We start from the raw sequence: 21,706 nt of genomic DNA on the forward strand, positions 1-21,706 counted from the left end.
ATGGAACTTGAAGACTTATCCCCATAGATTGCAAATGGAATGAGGTACAATTTAATAGAGTTCTCTGGATAAATTGGCAGAAGGCACGAGCTAAAGGAATTAGTCTATCTATTAAATTGCCCCTCAAAAAATGCAGAAATTTCCTTTGCTGAATATGTGAGAAATAGTGGATCTGTATAAGGACACATGCATTCACAAAAAATAAACCAGAGAAGGTAAAGACTTTGGCCATTTTCTTAATTTAACTGGAATATTTTTTTGAAAAAAACCATGCATTTAAGTTTTACAATTATCCCTTCTACTTTCTATTGTTCGTTGCCCGGTATATCATTGTTTGTAGTATTCTTTGCAAATATGGTACTAAGTTTGATTTTAAGAAAGTTATTTCCTAATTTAAGCACAATGGCAAGCATATTCACAGGTGAAAAAATGTGCAAAGGCATGTTCCTTATGTTACTTTAGAAGGCATCCAAGTTTCATTAAGTCAAAGTCACTAAAATTTTTATTTTATAGTGGCAAAGAAACAGCAAGAAATTAATTCTAAGTCACTGATTTAATACTTCTTTTAGTGGCTATTATTTCCAAGCACCTGCACATATATATTACGTTATACTTTTTATACCTTATCTCGTCAATCCAGAATTGATAGAAATATCATTATAAAAGGTGTTTCTACAGTGTTATTCATATCTCAAATATTTAATGCACATTTTGCTACAGCTAGGTGATCTGGAATACCATTAAAATAATTTTAAAAATCTACTTGCTTAAAATATTTTTTTTTACAATCTGTATATAAGCTGTGGAGTTCCAACAGTAGCCACCCCATCCAGATGTCTTCTACAGAAAATACTTTATGACATTTCTGGTCCAAATGGAAGCACAATTCAGGGAAGAATACAGTTTTGTAGAAGGATATGTAGGATCATAAAAGAGAACAATAACCTAGAATAACAAGAGAGCACTGATTACCTTTGTTAGCAAATGCTAAGACTGATCTTTATGATCTCCAAAGAGAACTAAGACTAATATTTATGATCACCAAAATCCAGATAATGTTCTCAAACATCCTTTGAAATCCTTAACATTAATGAAGAACTGATTAATAATTCCAGTACATTAAGATGAATTTTGCATCAAGATTAATATATATCTTAAGAGGAATTCCAGTGTTAACTTCTATTAGGTAAGTTCATGAGAACGTTCTTAGGCAGTATCTAATACTGCATTCAAATGCAAGTTCTCATTTTAAGCTCAAGAGAGTTCTGAAGGTTATTAGAAGAGATTTTAAAATCTTTACATTTTTCACTATTATCCTTATCGTGACAAATGAATTGCATAAAAGTTTTTGTAATACAGTGTTCTATCTTTTGGAAATATATATATTTAAGCAGGGAAAGTTCTAGAGAAACTTCACTATGACTTTTATAAAACAGTCAACTGAAGAGTAAATATAAGAAAGCATTTCAAAGCAATTGTAGTTACTGTGCAACGGACAACACAATACTCATAGGACTACAGAAGAATACTAAATATTTCAGGGCATGCACATTTTATTTAACTTCTTGAGATGAAAAATTAAGGCTAATGTTCCATATTCTTCATCAAATTCTACGCTGACATTTTATTTTCTTTCATTCAGTTCTCACATAGGTAAAGAGTTCAAATAAAAATACTCAGGAGAAAATATGTAAATTATAAGTACCCTTTCTTTTTTTTAAGTTATTAAAAAAAATTCAAGATAATTATTTCACTCTTCCAATTAAATTACAAAATCAATTTTTCTTAGTCTTGATATGACCTGTCAGAAAAAAATAAAAATGTTTACCCTCCAGTGCATAAGACACCAAATATAGAATTGCCTGAAAACAGACTATTGCATCAAGCTGAAAGATTTTATCATAAGACTTAAAGTACATAAATTTACATTGTAGTTATAAAGGATATTCTTTCAGACATTATACAATATGTTACCATTTGGATACATGAAGGATAGAATGTGATACACATACATTAAAGGGTTAGGCAAATTTGTATTACAACATTAAAGTAATTCAAGAAGACTGAATGCAACTGAACTTTTACAGTTTAAATGCATATGGCTAAATGAATGACAGTATAAACATTAACGCTCTTATTAACATTCAGTTTAATGACTTCTCTGGTAGATTTTTTTAAGGCATAAAACAAAGGACTATACATATTTTGCAAAGAAATATAGAATCAATTTATAAAAATGCAGCTCCTTAGAATTCCATAACAAATATATTTTGAGAACAATTTCTTTCTGGAATAATTTAGTCACTTTTGCCAGAAAATCTATTAAAGTGTATGATATTTTTGTATAGGAAATTTCTAAGTATATACAAGGATCTTTAAAACCTTGTCTTATTTCTACTATTAATATTAGAATGTCTCAAACTGTTGGTCACAGAAGAAAAGGATACAGTATGTGCAACATCCTGTCCCAATTCATCAATAAATTTAGCTTAAGACTTGGCTGGCAACTGAACAATGCACAAGAAGCAAAATATTATAGTAGCTTAATAACTAGAAAAAAAATAACATGAATATATTGCAGCCTCCAGAGTTTTAGAGGTATGTTGGTTTGTTCATTAATCTCAGTCTTTATCAGTCACTGTAGTTATGGTCAGCTCCATCTTACGTTAAGAGCATTTTTCTATTTGCAATTAAGACATCTAATGTACATATCTTTTTTCATAGCTGTACATTATATAGACAGCACTTCCAGATGGTATTTGGGATATTTCAAAAGAAGTCTTAGTTATTTTCAAATTTGGCATATGGATTTTCCTCGTTAAACAAACCTAAAAGAAAAAAATACATATTTAGAACATTACAAATATTAATGGTATATGGCAAAGTTTAAAAGGAAGTGGAACAGAAACTGGCCTTACCGTGAAGTCCTTCTTGATCACCAGAAGGTAAATGCTACCCTCGCTGTCACACCCCCCCCCCCAAAAAAGTGTTTTCACACCCCATTTCTTCCAGCTAGGAAGGCAAAACCTAAGACTTCTTATTGTCCTGACACTTATATGTTATATATACTTTTCCTTTTTTCTTACTTGACTTCCAAAATGAAGTCAGGAGACCCATGTCATAAAATGCATAGTATTAAACTTAAGAGAGCTGAAAAGAGAGGTTTCCTCCAAAGGACAAGAAGAAATTTTAAGCCCTGACTTCTAGCTACAGAGAAGGATAACACATTCCTATCTGGTCCATTCTGATGACCCAAAAGAGAAAACAGGAATTAGTTGCCAATTACTAAAAAATTAAGACCACAACGTGATACAACTGCCAGAAACAGGGTTTAAAGAACCTTAAACATAGCATAGTAGCCAGAAATGATTAGAAATGCAGATACAGGCATGCAAGGACAGTGAAAGATTACTGCACTGAGGCAGCCACCAAGTAGCAAAAAAAAAAAAAAAGATGCCTCATACATTGAGCGGGGAGATAGGTCTGAGGACTGGGAACAGATCATTCAATAAGAGGCAGCTGTACAATATCCTGGTCTCTAGCCAGCAGTAGATCTTTGCTAGCTGCTAGCACATGAGGCCAGAAGAGACGACAGCAGTGGGTTTGCTGGAATCAACAAACAAGTGGTTTTGCAGGGAAAGGAGTAAAATATGAAGAACTTATAGAAGAAATGGCCTTAAAGATTAAAGTAGGACAGAAGACAGAAGACAGATTTAAAGCTATTAAAGTATTAATTGTAAGTAGAAAGACACATATTAAAAAGCAAAACAAGTTACAGAAATACAGGAATTCAAAACAGAAAACAGATTGTTAACATGCTAAACAAAATTATAACATAGATTAAAATTAAGAATATCAAGATAAAATAAGGCCATAGTAACTAGTAGGTATTACATAAAACAAAGTAAGAATAAGGTAGAAAAAAATTAAACAAACTACCGTAGTTTCATGTAAAGTACAAGCTTGTGATATATCTTTTTATTATTGCAATAAAGAACATTTTTCCAATGACAATGGGACTGTGCTTTGCTTGAATCTGTACTATCCCTGAGCCTACAATAGTCAATATTTAACATTCAGATTGCAGATGTAATGATATGGTACAATAAGAAAAAAGAAATTACTCAACACCTTCAAATTAGCAACTTCAATTATTTCAATAATTGTTATACATTTATTACAGTTAAGCTATTTATATCTACTGTGTAAAATTGCTTTCTCAAATAAACCCATTTTCAGTTGCAGAGAAACTACCATGTATTTTATTTCTGAATATTGGCTAATATGTATATGAAATATGTTCTACATTCTTTAGATAAGACACTAAACAACACTTCAAAGTCCGTATCACAATTACTGAAACTCAAATATTGAAACCAGTCTGTATTCACCATTCATGCAATTATTTTCCTCCACCCCTTTCAAATTCAACTTTAGAGGCAGGAGTCAAGAAATATCAGTCATGAAATTAAGAATATAGTCCAGAAAACTATTTCGGGACTTTATAATCAGAGCCCACCCATATGGTAAGCGACATTCTTTCTAACAAAAAGATCATGATATAAGCTAGTTTATCTCACCCCTGTATTTTATTACAAAAAATGGCTTTGTAACAAAGGCTTTACTTTAAAAAGATGTAAAATATAGTACACATTACCATATTTTTTCCGGATTTCATCATGTCTAGATTTCATCTCTGCTCTCCTGTATGAAAGATCAAGCATGTTATTTTATGGAAGGAAGAGAAGGAAGTCCAAATAAATTACCATTTATCTTGCAAATAACAAAAATAATAATCTGATCAACACAAAACTACTTCCACAATTTCTGTCCAAATATAGACCATTCCATATTGCTTGCTCTAAGCATTTTACATTCTGTACATCCCTAATGCTAAATAAAATACATTTGTGTCCAAATCATTAAAAAAGGGAACTGAGACTTATCTATATTAAGGTAATTTCCCTTAAAATATCTAGAAAAGGAGGTGCTTTATAACCAGCTAACAGATCTCTTTTTAAAGTCCAGAAATACTTAGGATAATGTAGAATCCTTTATGCAAGAATGTTGCTTTTTTAAAAAAAAAATTTTTTACATTTTCAAACTTTTCATTCAATACTATCTAGGTGTAAAAAGATATAGGAATTGCACTGATTATTCTGGCAGATTTACAGATATATTACCACACACATATGCAGTTAATCTAATATGGAATTTTCAGATAATTCATCATATGGACATCTTGGACTCCTACAATGAGCTCTTATTTATTACACTATATTAAAAAATCTTATGGGACCTATTATGGAAAGCAAAACATCAATTTAAGGTTATGTGTCCCAACTGCTTTTTTTTTTTACACTATTTTAAGAAGTCCAGAGCACAAGTCACTAGCATGAGCTCAAGATCTATTAGATCCGTGGTGGCGAGCCTATGGCACGCATGCCACAGGTGGCAAGCAGAGCCCTCTCTGTGGGCACATGCACCATCGCCCCAGTCCTAGGCCTTCAGCTGGATTTTATAAAAGCTTTTCGCTTTAGGCCTCTGCCGCCATGTGCAAAAAAAAAAAAAGGTTCAATCAATCAATCAATTTCAACTTCTTGCGGGGAAAAAAAAGATGTTGCAAAGTTGGAATTGATTGAGTGAACTTTTTAGTCCCACCCGGTCTGCTGTTACCACTGCAGCCACACCCAGCACCTGACGATACGTAAGTGGGTTTTGGGTTGCAGTTTGGGCACTCAGTCTCTAAAAGGTTCGCCATCACTGTATTAGATGATTTGATCAACATTTCTCTGCACATGACAACAAGAGTTGACTACTTTGAGAGTTGCTGCGTGAGTATATTTCTACTTTCCTCTTGTTGGATTGAAACATCTGTGCTTGGTGTTCTACACAGATATCTTCCAGAATGGTAAACAGTGGGATAAAGGCAGGGACATCAGCAATGACTGGGAAGGTAGGAAGGGTAAAGATGAGTAAGTGAATCATGTTTGGATTGAAATGAAACTGCAGCTATAGGGAAGAAAGGTGCTGGGAAAACTGGCAGGCAGGCTGAGCACAGGGGGAGTGGAGTAGTGCCGAAGTAGAGGAGGGGAGCAGCCTTGTCTTTTTCAATTCATACAACCACTCTGGATTTTGTCTTATCAGAAACTGTTATATGTTTTGCTTTGGTCAAATGGGAAACAGTTTGGACAAACATTCAATCACAGTAAGTTTGCTTCATTCACAAAGCAAAAACAATTCCTTTTTTGTGCACACTCCTATTTATCGTATCTGTGCAAAATTTCAAGAAAACATCCAATTGTGAAGCAAGTCTTATTTCTTGAATGGCGTGGAATGACCAAAGACTAGAAAAAGCAAGCCTGACTGGCACCCATAAACTAGAAGGAACTCACCTTTCTTCCTGCCGAACTCTCCTTTGTTCTCTTTCCCTGGCAGTCTTTTCATCCTCTTTATCGGCCCTGTTTAAAATAAGATTATTGAAAACAGACTGCAATGGATCATTATTCCATATTATGAACTCATCAAACCATTAAAAAAATAAGCAAAAATAGAGTGCCATTATGGCATCTGGGTGAGATTCCATGGCTAGACAGATGTCTCTGAAAGAACAGAAAGGGCACTGAGGGGGTGAATGGTGAACGGCTGGCTGGCAAGTCTTTGGAAACACTTTCTTAATCACTTTCAGATACAATAAATGTACAGTTGAGAAAGTCTTTGAAATCAGCAGGACAGAGAAAACAGGAGTCAGCATTCCTTCCAAATTACAGGAAATAAAGCAAAAAGGAAAATAATATTTTAAACACTTTAAAACAAAGCAAAGAGATTTTGATTTAGAAAGGCATAAATGGACAAAGAGAATGGTACAAATGTAAGAAGATTAATATTCTGATGAAAGTGCTTTTGGTGCTATTTGGAATTGATTAAATAAATAGACCAGATGTCCCAGATCTTTGTGGAAATGAAGATTGTTCAACATCAAAGATAAAAGGCAGTGGAATTTACAAAACATGGTGTTAAGTGTAATGTGAGATCAACTGTGTCATTTAAAAATATAGAAAAATAGACTGACCTAAAACCTTAAGGGTATAGAAAAGGCAAAGGGTGTGTGTGTATATAGCTTGCCATTTTATTTTCATCTTCATAATTGATATACTTTTATTTTTTGAATTATAAATAAAAGAATAGCAACCACCAGAAAAGTTGCAAGCCTTGGGGAAGATTGTTGGAGCAACTGATAGAAAATAGAGTTTACTCCAGAAATATTACAAAAGATGATTGATCAGGTGGAAAAACAGATACATGAATCTATAAAATATGTTTAAAAGGAACTAGTTATTTTTAAAGTGGAAGAAATGGAAGAAAGGTTTGTAAAGAAGAGATGAAGAGGTTATAAAAAAAATTGAAGAATCTATAGGAAAACTTATGAGAAAATTTAAATTAATGATAAAGTGAAAATTTTAGAAACTAAAATTTAATTTTAGAAACAAAAACAGAACTAATAAAGGGAGAAGGAAAAGAACTTAGACAATTCAACATTATAGGAATGAGATAAAAATAATTTTGCTTGAGATTTAGAGCAGTTCCAGAGGATTTTGGAGAAGACATTGGAGATCAGTCAGATGTTCAGTCTTTAAGAATTCTTTTTTTGAATGGGATGCAAATGATATGGAGGCATAAAAAAGGGATTTCTCCAAAGTGTATAGAATCAACATGCAATTTGCAAATATAAGAAATATACCAAGAGATATTATTGTGCACTTTGTTAGGAGGAAGACTAGAGGTCACATTTTACAGCCACTTTTTACTTCCAGATAGATTAATAATGCAGATTATGACTGTACTTAAACAAATCCCAATCAGAATCAGACTACTGCACAATAAAAAGAGTATTTTATTTTTACTGACAAGTTCAAACAGTAAATATACCACTTTGCTGGGGTAAATTGGAAAAAGTAATCTTCCCTTTTGAACACAGATTTAAATAAATTCAGTCCAAAAACTAAGAGAATTCCTAGAATTAAAATTCAAAGGGAAATGGAAGAAATGTAAATGGAAGTGATAGAGGAACCCAGACAACAGCCACAAGAAAATAATGAGAAGATCACCTTGTGAGGTGCTACAGATATTGATATTTCTAAGTTTCTGGCATATGTGGATTTTAAATTCCTATTTTTTTTCTTCCTAATGCTTTTCCTGGAAGTGCAGTCTGCTTTTTTTCAGATCAACAGAATGTTGATCCATTAATTATGACAGATTGATTGACTGTTATCTGAGCCTAATATTGTGGATTGAGAGAGAATGACTAGCACTAGCCCAAAGTCAGCCAGCTGGTTTTTATGCCTAAGGCAGAATTAGAACTCGCAACCTCCTGGTTTCTAGCCGGATGCCTTCACCATTAAACCAAACTGGCTCTCTTTAAATGCCTAATGTGGAGTATATATGGAGCAAATGCTCCTCAAAAAGGAAGAAAATTATTTCATTATAAAAAAAATTGAAACAATGTAAGGCATAAATTCAAGCATTAATACCACTTTATAATGCCTTGGTAAGACCACACTTGGAATATTATATCCAATTTTGGTCACCATGATATAAAACAATGTTGAGACTCTAGAAAGAGTGCAGACAAAAACAACAAAGATGATAAAGTGACTGGAACTAAAATGTATGAACATTTTATGACATACAAAGTATGGTTGCAGGAATTGGATAAGTTTAATGAAAAGACAGATTAGGGTGACATGATAGCAGTGTCTATCAATATCTCAGGGGCTGCCACAAAGAATAGGAGGTCAACCTATTCTCCAAAGCCCCTGAAGGTAGAACTAGAAGCAATAGATAGAAACTAATTAAGGAGAGAAGCAACCTAGAAACAAGGAGAGATTTCTTGATAGCTAGAACAGTTAATCAGTGGAACTGCTTGCCTTCAAAGTTGTGGGTACTGCATCACTGGAGGTTTGTAAGAAGAGATTGGACAATCATTTGTCTGAAATGGTATGATCTCCTACTTAAGCAGGGGGTTGGACTAGAACAAATAAAATAAATAAATAAACAGGGGTAGGCAACCTTGGCTCTTTTATGACTCGTGGACTTCAACTCCCAGAATTCCTGAGACAGAATTCTGGGAGTTGAAGTCCACGAGTCATAAAAGAGCCAAGGTTGCCTTACACCTGGACTAGAAGGAACTCCAAGGTCCCTTCCAACTTTGTTATTCTGTAATTTGTTCAAAGAAATGCATATAAGAAAAAAGGATACAAAATATTTGAGTTGCAAAAATATGAGTAAAGAATTTATTTCAGCAGGAGCCAAAAAGAGAAATAGTTTATATATAAACCCCTAATTACAACCAGAACTAATACTGACTGTTAATTATGGTAAATATGTGAGATTGAAGCTATTTGCATGGGACCAAGACTCCAGTAATGGGAATTTATGCTCCAAATCAGGCTAAAATAACATTTTACAAAAGGTCTTATGGATAAACTGATAGACTTACCATATGAAAGCTGATTTATAATGGGAGATTGGAATGGAGTAATGTGTCCACAAAAAGATTGAATTTTTGAGAAAGATATTAAAATGACACAAGGTAAATTACCAAGAGGTGTTTTTTTTTTTTAAAAAAAAATACGATAGACAATTTAGAACTTATGGATGCATGGAGATACAAAAATGGTGGTGCAAAAGAATATACTTTTTTTTCCAAAGACATTCAGTACAAGTAATCCTCAACTTACAACAGTTCATTTAGTGACTGTTTGAAGTTATAATGGTGCTAAAAAAGTGACTTATGACCATTTTTCATACTTACGACCTTTGCAGCATCCCTATGGTCACATGATCAAAACTGAGATGCTTGACAACTGGTTCATATTTATGACCGTTCAAATGTCCTGGGGTCATGCATGTCCTGGGGTCATACGATCAGCTTTTGTGACCTTCTGACAAGCAAAGTCAATGGGGAAGCCAGTTTCACTTAACAATCATGTGACTAACTTAGCAAGTGCAGTGATTCATTTAACAATTGTGGCAAGACAGGTCATAAAATGGGGTAATAGTTACTTAACAAATGTTTCACTTAGCAACATCAATTTTGGGTTCAATTGTGGTCGTAAGTTGAGGACTACCTGTAGATTTTTTTCAAGAATTGAAATTTTAGATATCTAAGAATTTGGTTACTAGTGTTCACAAAGTGGAGATACTGCCAAGGACCTTTTTAGACACAACCCAGTGCCTTTAGCACTTAAAAAGAAAATTGATCCTTTCAGAGGGAGGTTAAATAAAACATTGTTTCAGAAATGGATGATTAAAAAAACAAAATAATTTTTAATAATTTTAATAAAAGTACAGACATAAAGATGATTAGGGGCGCAAGTACAGCTTTTATGAGGGGACATTTTATATAACAAAAGAAGAAGCTCTCCCAAAAAAGAAACAAGGAAAAAAAAATCAATTTTAGATGATAACCTTAGAGAGAGAGAGCAGATTATAATTTTTATCTACTTTATAATTTAAGAAGGAGCCACGGTGGCACAATGGTTGGAATGCAGTACTGCAGACTGATTCTGCCTACTGCCGAGAGTTCAATCCTGACCGGCTCAAGGGTGATTCAGCCTTCCATCCTTCCGGATTTAGTCAAATGAGGACTCAAATTGTTAGGGGCAATATGCTGATTCTGTAAACGCTTAGAGAGTGTTGTAAAGCACTATGAAGCAGTTATAAATCTAAGTGCTATTGCTATTTTTCATGTCTCTTTTTTTACTTATTACTCCTCTTTCAAAATCTGTATTTTTATTCTTTTAAAAATGTATTTAATAAAAACTATATTAAAACAGATTGCTATTCTAATATAAAATTCCCCCAAAATCATTTGATACTTGCTTTCTGTTCTTTTTCTTCCTGCAGCAGAAACAGCAACAGATGAAAAGTGTGATAAGGATTATTCCTCCCACTACCGACATGGTAATGATGAGTGCTTCAAAATTCACTGAAATATTTAAATACAAAAAAGTTAGTGCCCTAGTTGCCAAAGAAGTATTCATTTAATCAATTTAGAGCCCTAATTGTTTATTTAAAAAGATAAATTATTTCAAGCGAAGATTGAAAGCTTATATTGTGAGGAACCTATATACATTAGAGCAGTTTCATACAAGTGAGTTATGAAGAAGCAAATTAATCCCCCCTGCAGTAAAAAATAATTGAATATTTAGTTTCAGTGGTGGCTGATTTCCCCCCACCAATATTTTAACATTCATAGTCATGAATATGAAATTTGGAAATACATGTTCATGACTATGAGAGTTAAAATGGGGGGGATCAGCTGCCACTGAGATTACTGCCCCCCCAAAAAATTTAACTCTCATAATCATGAATATGAATTTTCAAAATTAGAAGCTGCATATTTTCTAGTTACCAAATGCTACAATCAAGCAGAGAATGATACAATGCAGTCATATCCTGTTTATTTATTTTTTCATTAGATTTTTATCCTGCCTTTATTACTTTATAAATAACTCAAGGTGGCGAACATATCTAATAATCTTTCCTCCTCCTATTTTCTCCATAAAAGCAACCCTGGGAGATGAGTTAGGCTAAGTGTGTGTGAGTGGTCCAAAGTCATCCAGCTAGCTTTCATGCCATAGACAGGACTAGAACTTACAGTCTCCTGGTTTCTAGACCTGTACTTTAATCACTACACCAAACTGACTTTGTTTGCAACTCCTTGTGCAATCACCACAAGCTTAATATTTATACTGATTAGCAACTGATCAATTTTTAATCTATTAAATATTTATATGATACAACTGGGAAATACTGATGCTGATACTAAAAGAGGTTCTCTTCCTATCATCTTGAAAGCCATGGTAATTTGAACTGTTAAAAAGTTAATCCTACAAGAGTTTATAGTAATATGAAATATTTGCGGGAGGAAGAATATTGTCTGAAACTTAGCATGCTAAAGACAACTAAAAGAAAATTTCTAGAGTGAACTTACCCCAACCTACGCCCCAGCGTGCAGAGCTCAGTTCACAAAGAGAACTTGGAGGGAGGATATTCCGAACAGGATACTCCACGCATTTTTTGCTGCTGCTGCACCATAAACACTGGAGGGGGGGGGGAGAATGTGATTAAATAACACAAGCTAAGAGAGATTGCAAAAGTCAATAAATGAATCTGTATTTTATTATGCATTACAAACTTTTGAGGCGTTGCTTATGTCACATGCCTTGAAGCAGCATGCAAGTCAAAGAATAATAAAAATCAACAGTACAATAAAATTTGTATCAATACAATAATAATGAATCACCAGCTTCCTATGTATCAAGAATGAGAGCCAAAGGCCCATTTCTGGTGGCAAGACATTCTATAATAGGGGAGCTTCAGCCGAAAATGATCACTTCTAAGTCCTGTCATGTGTGATTGGGAATCCTTAGTACATACTCTCTGTTGGCATGCCTTAAGAAGATTTTATTTCAAGTAAGTAGTCTGGGAGATGTTCAGGCTTCAAGCTATATAGAATCGTATGGGCTATCACCAGCACCTTGAATTATACTGAGAAATTAACTGGTAATCATGGAACCAATTTTATATGGCAATAACAAGTTATCAATGCATGTAGGTAGATTGCTATCTTTGCTATGTCTGGATTTCTAGATGGCGTAAGTTAATAAATTATCCAAACTGTGACAAAGGATGAGTGATCTGTATTAGATAAGAACAGTCATCAGTGGTCCACTTGCTGGGCAAAGGGCTCAATGTAGATGTTAAATGAAATAAAAGAATCAAGCATTGTGGCATTTCATACTGAATACACAATGGCTCAACCTTTCTTCTCCCCATCACCCCTAACTGAAGAAAGAGCAGAGCCACTATTAAACAGTGTTCCCAATTCCCATCCCTTTCAGTCTAGGCATCCAGAAGGATGATATTATTTTTGAGGCTATTAAAGACTACCAAGAAATCCAACAGGATAGGGTCATGGTCCTCATCCAGGTCCTGCCACAATCACCAGCAGAAATCACCAACACAGTTTCTGTCCTATACTTTTAGAAACATTTGTTTGCCCATGAAGAAAACAGGATGCTATTCATTAAACCAATTCAGCAATGCTTATCAAAATGCTGAATTTAGCACATAATATGCCAAGAGAGTTAAAGAAAAAAAATCCAATTCAGAATTTTAAAGAAAAAAAGGAGCACACAAGTTGTCTTTTGAAAAACATTATGCAATAGTATTATGAAAAAGATACTAAAATTTATAAACAAGAACATTTACAAAGTAAAGAACAGAGAAACAAATAGGTAAAAACTTGTGAACAGCATTTCATCAGTTAGTTATAAACCCTTCGGATATAAACCTTTCGGATAAGCAAGATTTCTGTTAATCAGTACAAGTATTTTGTGCCCATGGGGTACAGCAAGTCCAATTAAGTTCCAGAACTGAATAACATTTTTGTCCTAATCTGGCATCAAAGGCTTTAGAAATGCTTGATTTAAGAACTTTAACTTGCAAACATACAGGCAGGCTTAACTGACAGGTTAATTAAAAAGTGAGCTCTGTCAATGGCTGTTAGCTAAAAATTAAAGTAGAGCATTTCTCAACTTCCATCAAGACTTTTCTTCAATCTTTGCCTCATGCCTTATAAACGTTAAGTCACACTAGATCAGTGGTTCTCAACCTGTGGAGCGGGACCCCATTTGGGGTCGAACGACCATTTCACGGGGGTCGCCAAACAAGGCTGTCCGCCATTTCCCCCCCTTTTCTTTGGCCACGCCCCTGGCACCCGGTGATGTATAAGTGGTTGGGGGTCACCACAACATGGGGAACTGTATTATGGGATCGCGGCATTTGAAAGGTTGAGAACCACTGCACTAGATGCTGCATATCCTGTTTTTTAATATTCATCAAGATAGTCTTTTCCTCCTTTCATTTTCAGGTAGTTATAATAACGGCCACCTGTTTAAGGAATAATCTGTTACCAAGATAAACTGTCACTATTCGAAATACACTGATTCAAAGTTACATATTTTCTTGTATCATGCAGAGTGCATCACTTTCCTAATGGAACCTGAAGCTTTTCATATTGTCATAATGTGTACATCAGTACATTGTTTGATAAATACAATTTTCATATTTAATATAATATTAGAGATTCTTCAGCTTTACATGTTTCTTTGTTGGAATACATGTTGTGCTCACTCTATAAAGCAATATAGACTATATAATGACCTTCTTTGCAGTGATTTGTAGTCATTTTATCCACTTTCCATCATGTATTTCAGTTTTTTGATTATTTATATTTCAAATAAGTATTAAAATGTATCAATGCAGTTTATTATTGTACACAATGCTTAGTAAGCAAATTAGCTGAAACATAAACCACAGAAGATAACAGTAACCTCTAACTTTAATGGATTAAGGAGGGAAATGTGTCTGGTGTATGCAAATATCCTTTGGAGGATGACTGGATTTTGTTTGCATGCATAGCACCACTATACACATTTATAAAGTAGCCAATTGGACTTTATGCACGTGTAACATGGCAAAGTGTCTGCTCCACTGTATCTGCTAAACTGAGTTGCAATGCAGGCTTTACTATGATGATCGTAGGAAACAAAATTATTGCTGAAGAGACTTTTTTACAACTCCTATTCTTCATAATACCTTATTAGGTGTTACTTTTGTACAGGAGGCTTCCCTGCTCCTGTCAAACAACAGAGCTATAACACTGATTCTTGGATAGTGTGGAACTTAGTTTGGAGTTTAAAATATTGTTAACTTTATATATTTCAAAAATGTATCCATTTCAATTTCAAAAGTGTAAAAAGTCAGCTTAGATCATTGTTTTTCCAAACAATTAAATACAATAAAACTTATTTTTAACAACTGTAAACATTTTCTGCTTTCCCCTAGTATTTGTTTCATATAAATTTTATAGCAAGTTGTTGATGATGATGATGGTAGTCGTAGTAGTCATAGTAGTAGGAGTTGGAAGGGACCTTGGAGGTTTTCTAGTCCAAACCCCTGCTTAGGCAGGAAACCCTATACCATTTCAGACAAATGGTTGTCCAGTCTATTCTTAAAAACTTCCAGTGTTGGAGCATTCACCATTTCTGGAGACAGGTTGTTCCACTGGTCAATTGTTCTGTCAGGAAATTTCTCCTTAGTTCTAGATTGCTTCTCTCTTTGGTTAGTTTCCATCCATTGCTTCTTGTCCTGCCCTCAGATGCTTTGGAGAATAGCTTGACTTCATCTTCTTTGTAGTAACCCCTGATATTGGAACACAGCTATCATGTCACCCCTCGTCCTTCTCTTCATTAAACTAGACATATCCAATTCCAGCAACCGTTTTTTATACTGTATGTTTTAGCCTCCAGTCCTCTAATCATCTTTGTTGCTCTTCTCTGTACTCTTTCTAGAGTCTCAACATCTTTTTTTACATCGTGGCGACCAAAACTGGATGGAGTATTCCAAGTGTGGTCTTACCAAGGTATTATAAAATGGTATTAATATTTCACATGATCTTGATCTATCCCTCTGTTAATGCAGTCTAGCTCTGTGTTGGTTTTTTTGGCAGCTGCAGCACACTGCTGGCTCATATTTAAGTGATTGTCTACTAGAACTCCGAGATCCCTCTCACAGTTACTACTGTTGAGCAAGGTACCACTATACTGTACCTGTGCATTTGGTTTTTCTTGCCTAAATGTTTTCACCACTGAATTTCATTTTGTTAGATAGCGCCCAAGTGTGTCAAGATCCTTCTGTATCTTAAGCCTATCTTCTGGAGTGTTGGCTATTCTTGCCAACTTGGTGTCGTCTGCAAATTTGATGGGTTCCCCATCTATTCTCTCATCCAAATCATTGATAAAGATGTTGAAGACCACTGGGCCCAGAACAGAGCCCTGGGGCACCCCACTACACACTGATGACCTTCATTTTTCATGTTTTTGCTTTAACCTTCCTATAAGCTACTCTATTACATAATCATCTTTTTATGCCATTTTCCTCTTTAACTAGCTTCTCTTTGAATAAAGTAATTTCTGTTCTCTTTTACAGGGTAATATCTCCCTTTCACACTACTAAGATGGCACATGTCATGCATCTGACTCTCCCATGCTGATGTCTTGCATTTTATTCTTCTTTTTTGCCACCCTTCCAACCTATCTAAGACAAATGTTGTTTAAGATTACTCATTCTCTCGGTTCCGTTTTTAACTTTGTCTTTCACACAAATGAGTAGAAATGGATTTCCAGAGTATCAGCCTAAAAACAATTATGAGATTTAGTACAAACAGCAGGCTTAGAAGAATGAAACCTTCCCAAAACATTAATCTAGACAAATCATGCAACAGAATACTAATATTTAGTTTTATACTACAATTTAGTTTTATACTACAATTCCAACCAGATGGGAACCAAAATTCAGACCTGAGTATCCTGTGCCATACCAAACATTTCTACTCCTGGAATGTACACAACAAGGTTGTGAAGAATAAATGCTATAATTCATTCTCCCTTTCAGATGATTATCACAAAGCAGCAGCAAGAACACAGTATGCTTCTCAAATGCACTCATTTTTACTCTCTTCATCTGAAAAGAAGGTAGCTTCACCAGTGCAGTTGCATATTCTGCAGAGCAGGAGACCTTTTGGGGCCCACTAGTAATTAACAGCTCAAGTATTGAAACATTCAGTACCCAATTCTCAGAATAAAGTCCAATGGGTCCAATTTCCAAATTAGAATACACAGACCTGCAATATAAATGTAGTTAGGCTAATTACCTAGTAAGATTACTTTTGCACTATTTTGAGTTTCCTTTTAGAAATCCTTTTTAAGTAGAAAGCATAAACATAAACTAGAAATAAGACAGATGTACTTAGGTTTCTTTTGCATGACAAACTTGGTTTTTTTTTTTAACAATAGCCAATCCATTGTGCAAACAAATAAATGGAGTAGACATTTTATGGCTGAGCAGCATTTCACCATCTTATTACTCATATTATTAAATTATCTGTAACCTCAAGGCATTCTTGGAAATTATGATGATAATAGAAGCTGGAGCTTTTCATCCTATTGTTGTTATAAGTATTAGCAATGATATAAAGTCAGATGAAATGGGGAACTCATCTAGCACCAAGGAAGATATATCTACAAGCACATTGATATCCCTAGGCATCCTACTGAAGAATCTGATGTATGAATCTGAATTACATTCATAAGTAATATACCATTTCTGTATAATTAATATCTAACTTTCAAGAGCAAATCTTCCTTCCTCACTCTTTAGCAATAGCTTAGGTTCTATAATTATATGATTCAAACTGTTTCTAAACAGAATTTAGCAACAGTTTGAAATAGGCTGTGAATATGTTTTTCAGAGCATTATAGTAGTACAAGAAAGGAAATTGCAGTATTTTCTTGAAATTTAACTTATCACATTTTTAAACAAAATAAAATAAAGAATTCTGCTTGAAAATTATTAAGACTTTTTTCTACTATGTTACCATTCCTAGTCTTAAATAAAATATATAGATATAGCCACCTGGTTCTATTTCAAGAGTCCACTATCTACACAGTCATATGATATCCTAATCAGGAAGCTGAGTAAATATGTACATACACTTTATAGCACATGCAGAAATAATTTTTATGATACTAGTTTTAGTAGTTTATAACACAGGAACTTGCTATATAAATCAGAATATCTGAATGCTCTAGATTAGGCTGCCCTTGAAATCACTGCATGAAGCAAGTGTAGATCAGGATTTTATTTAGAGATGTTTTCTAATCATGTTACTTACTGTGACATTTTTCAGGCATTCTTCACAAGTTTTATTTGTGTACTTCTGGCACCCCACTGTGAAAATAAATTGATTAATAATTAAGTTAATCTCTTCATTTTCCCAGCTTTCCTCCTGATTTTGTTTATTTTGTTTTTGTTTATTTTGTTTTGCAATCAGACATAAAGCTGGATCCTTTGTGACTGAATGTCCAGAATCAAAGCTATTTGTAATAATAGCTTACTTCTTGTTTGGAGAGATAACAGTAAGTCAACATCCAACACATTGTTTTTATACCTTAAAGGCAGCTATTAAGCTTCTCTTCTACAAAAGCAGTACCTAAACCTATCACCTACAGGTTCTATCAATGATAAAGACATATCAATTGTGTGTGTGAATGATACACTGACCACCAACTATGATCTATTGCAGGAGTGTCAAACTTCCGGGGGGCTGGATGCGTCATACCGAAACTGCGCCCACCCCATTGCCGGCAATGGAAAAAAGTCACAATATGTCATGACACGACACGTGACGTTGCAAGTTTGACACCCCTGATCTATTGGATGCATGAAGCAAATAAATATGAGACACATTAGGCTTCTAATTCTACTATGCACCCTCCCAACTGACATATATTCACATGCAGCATCAAATTTAAGATCAAAGACCTAAGCAGTCTTTTTTCCATTTAATTATGTTCGATTCTCAGAGACTTTCTGGAGAGGTCCATCTAGTTTTCTTGGAAAAGATCAGAGTGGTTTTCCTTGCCTCCTTCCTAGGGCTCAGAGAAAATGACTAGCCCAAGATCATCCAGCTGGCTTTGTGCCTAAGGCAACACTAGAACTCATGGTCTCCTGGTTTCTAGCCATAACTTACAACAAACTGGCTCTCAAATAGTTTTACACAATTCTTAACATGTTAAATGTACTTAATTCAAATATAAGAAAATTGTTTTAGAAGCAAGGCTTTCACATAATGCTTTAGCTTTCTGTTAGTTGCAGAAAGTTCTGACTATGGGGTCAGGCATTTCATTTACAAGTAATACCAACAGGGTTACACCACCATTCTACTTTATGCAAATTAAATGTGTTAAACTCAAATGCCAGAATTTGTGTCCAAGGAATGCAGACCAATAGGATTAGATGTAAATTATTATATCAGTGCTATATTCCATTTTGAAAGGCAGTTTTGTATAGGCACCAGGCTAGAATCCAGAAACTGTTTGTTCTAGTCCAGTGGTTCTCAACCTGTGGGTCGGGACCCCATTTGGGGTCGAACGACCATTTCATGGGGGTCGCCAAACAAGGCTGTCCGCCATTTTTTCCCCTTTTCTTTGGCCACGCCCCAGGGACCCAGTGATGTATAAGTGGTTGGGGGTCACCACAACATGGGGTACTGTATTATGGGGTCGCGGCATTAGAAAGGTTGAGAACCACTGTTCTAGTCCCATCTGAAGCATGAACTCAGCTGGATGACTTTGGGTTAGTCACTCTTTCTCAGCCCTAGGAAACTGGCAATGGCAACCCACTTTTGCAAACACTTTCCAAGGAAACTACAGAAACTTGTACAGGCAGTCACCAGGAAGCAACACTAACTCAAAGGCATACGAAGACATATACATTCACAATTCCCTTTTTGGATTGCCTAGAACAGTGGTCTGCAATCTTTTTGGCACCAGGGACTGGTTTTGTGGAAAACAATTTTTTCAACAACCAGGAAGGGGGATGGTTTTGGTTTCACTTGCTCGCCCATCATTCACCTCCAGTTTGTGTAGCCCGGATCCTAACAGGCCATGGTCAGAGGATTGGGGACCTCTGGTCTAGAGCTATCATCAAATTAAAGCCATCTCAGATTGCAATCCTATTTACCCTTTACTCAAAAGAAAGATCCAGTAAGTTCTGGGAACTATACATTCAGTTTTAATTAGTTAAAATATTAATCGGTATAAAGGTTTCGAAGCAACATACTTTGCATCTCCTATACAATGGGAAAATGGGTACTGTGTTTAGAATGCTTTTTGTTATGGGGCACTTTCATAGTTATTTGAATTTCAAAAATTGGAAAAGGGAAAGGCAATGTTGAATACAATAAAAACAAACTTTTAAATTAGTTCAATAGTTAAGCAACAGATTAAATATCAGTACTCTGGAATACAAATATGTAATTTTGCAGGTGGTGACAAAATGCACCTCCCATTAATTTCAAATTATGAGGCAGGTTGAGAGCGTTAGTTCAACCTCTGCAGAGCCAGAGGTGGTTGTTGTCCACCCTTGAGTTAGAGGTTTCTTTTTCACCTGCTTTCTCATCCAGACACCCATATCATAGCAAACACAGGGATCCGGAGACCAGGCCACAAGACTGGCACAGTATTCTCCTCTCCGCCCCCATTCTCCAAAGTACGCCCGGTGCTCCCTTTGCTTTTTAAGCTCAGACTCAAAGATGAAGAGAAGCCGAAGCGGCTGCACAAACTGTACAAGACCCTCGCAACTGCTCCAACAACACTGGCAAACAATCCCCCGGCCCCCACGGCCGCCTCCACCGCCCTTGTCCCACAGCAGGTCCGGGGTCTCTTCTTACTTCCTTGTCCAGCGGTCGCCAAAGTGCCCAGGACCATGGTATTCAGAGTCGAGAGGAACAAGGGGAGGCACAGCAGAAACAAGCGTCGGAAGAAACCCATGGCGACTAAAACAAGCGAGGAGGCTGTCTCCGCTCGGCCGAGCCTCTTCGGCTCCCTCTCCCTTACTTTCCAAGGCCGGAAACAATCCCGGGAGATACGCGTCCGGCACGCCCATTGCCGTGCACGCGCACTATTTTTGACGGGAGCACGCCGTGGGCGGGACTAAGCAGCTTCCGAAGAGGCGGTGCCAGAAGATGCGCGCTCCCGAAGAAGGTGGGCGGCTTCGTATTTATGCTAACAGCTGGCAGAACTGAATGTTTCGGTTGCTTTGATGTCATAAATTCTTATTTTCTTATATATTATTTACAAATACTGAAAAACAAAAGACCCGAGAGCTCGGCACAGAGCACCAGCTAATATGTTCTTAGGGATATTGATGCCACGAGTTGAACTTTATGAATGGGGCCGGGGGGAGGGATTGGCTTAAAGAAGAGCCCGAAGTTTCCAGACTGTGATTAAGGAGAAAGCAAAAGGAAAACCAGACGTTTGCCGCCAAATTCTCTCTGGTCTCTTTCTGATTTCATCTGGGCTCAAATGTCGCTCGTTCGGGGGCGGATTTGCAAAACATACTAACTCGTGTACGTAGTAAGTTAAACCAAGTAAGACTTCACAACCCTATTGAACTATTAAAACACTGGTTTTATTTTTAGCGTAATTTATAAATTCAGCCATTATGGTTTGTAAGCCATAGTTTATAGTAAAGTGTATGTTAACCAGGTTACTATGGCTTGTTCAACAAACCTGAGTAAAGTAAATTACACCATTATGGTGAACGATTCCAGGTAAATTTCTCCCACTATTCATAATGTACAACTCTGCTGCAGTGTGTTAAAGAAATACAAATCTTCATCCTATGTCCAACGTGAAGGAACTGTGGCTCTCCAACTCAACTGTTGGCTCTCAGCAGAGCAATTCACTTGTGGCTATTGAGTACTGTATTCACAAACCAGATTGCCTTTTTGGAAAAACATGACAAGGTGGGGTGGTGTAATTAAAGTAATTCAGGTTTAAACTCACTCTCATTTGGAAAGTTCACTATGGTTGGAATCTGATTCCAGCCTAGTCTCTCTCGCAGGATTGTTGTAAGAAGAAAATGTAGAGTTCTACACAGTATGCCTTGTTGCCTAAATCTCTTAGAGGAAAGGTGGAATATAATAAGTAACAAAATTAATGGGTTAAAATTGATGCTTTGTTTTTCTGTGGGGCTTCTTAAACAAACTGTGGCTCCTGAATTATATTCCTCA

General features: G+C 35.6%; 1 protein-coding gene and 1 long non-coding RNA gene across 2 annotated transcripts; one reads left to right on the forward strand and one right to left on the reverse strand.

Moving 5' to 3' along the window:
* Window positions 1–1,526: 1,526 nt before the first annotated feature.
* Window positions 1,527–20,586, reverse strand: LOC120317591 (PTTG1 interacting protein). The gene is made up of 7 exons (XM_039364293.1): window positions 20,363–20,586; window positions 17,804–17,859; window positions 11,999–12,107; window positions 10,885–10,990; window positions 6,396–6,461; window positions 4,658–4,704; window positions 1,527–2,828 (listed from the first exon to the last, which is right to left on the reverse strand). The coding sequence occupies exons 1-7, from the start codon at window positions 20,460–20,462 to the stop codon at window positions 2,782–2,784; spliced, it is 531 nt and encodes a 176-aa protein (XP_039220227.1). The 5' UTR covers window positions 20,463–20,586; the 3' UTR covers window positions 1,527–2,781.
* On the forward strand, window positions 15,454–20,356 carry LOC120317613. The gene is made up of 3 exons (XR_005559280.1): window positions 15,454–15,493; window positions 17,963–18,047; window positions 20,096–20,356. It is a non-coding gene; the product is annotated as an uncharacterized LOC120317613 (long non-coding RNA).
* Window positions 20,587–21,706: the final 1,120 nt, after the last annotated feature.

The sequence above is a fragment of the Crotalus tigris genome, unplaced genomic scaffold (assembly GCF_016545835.1).
Source record: "Crotalus tigris isolate CLP2741 ecotype Arizona unplaced genomic scaffold, ASM1654583v1 scf7180000017591.2836849, whole genome shotgun sequence".
NCBI classification, from domain to species: domain Eukaryota; kingdom Metazoa; phylum Chordata; class Lepidosauria; order Squamata; family Viperidae; genus Crotalus; species Crotalus tigris.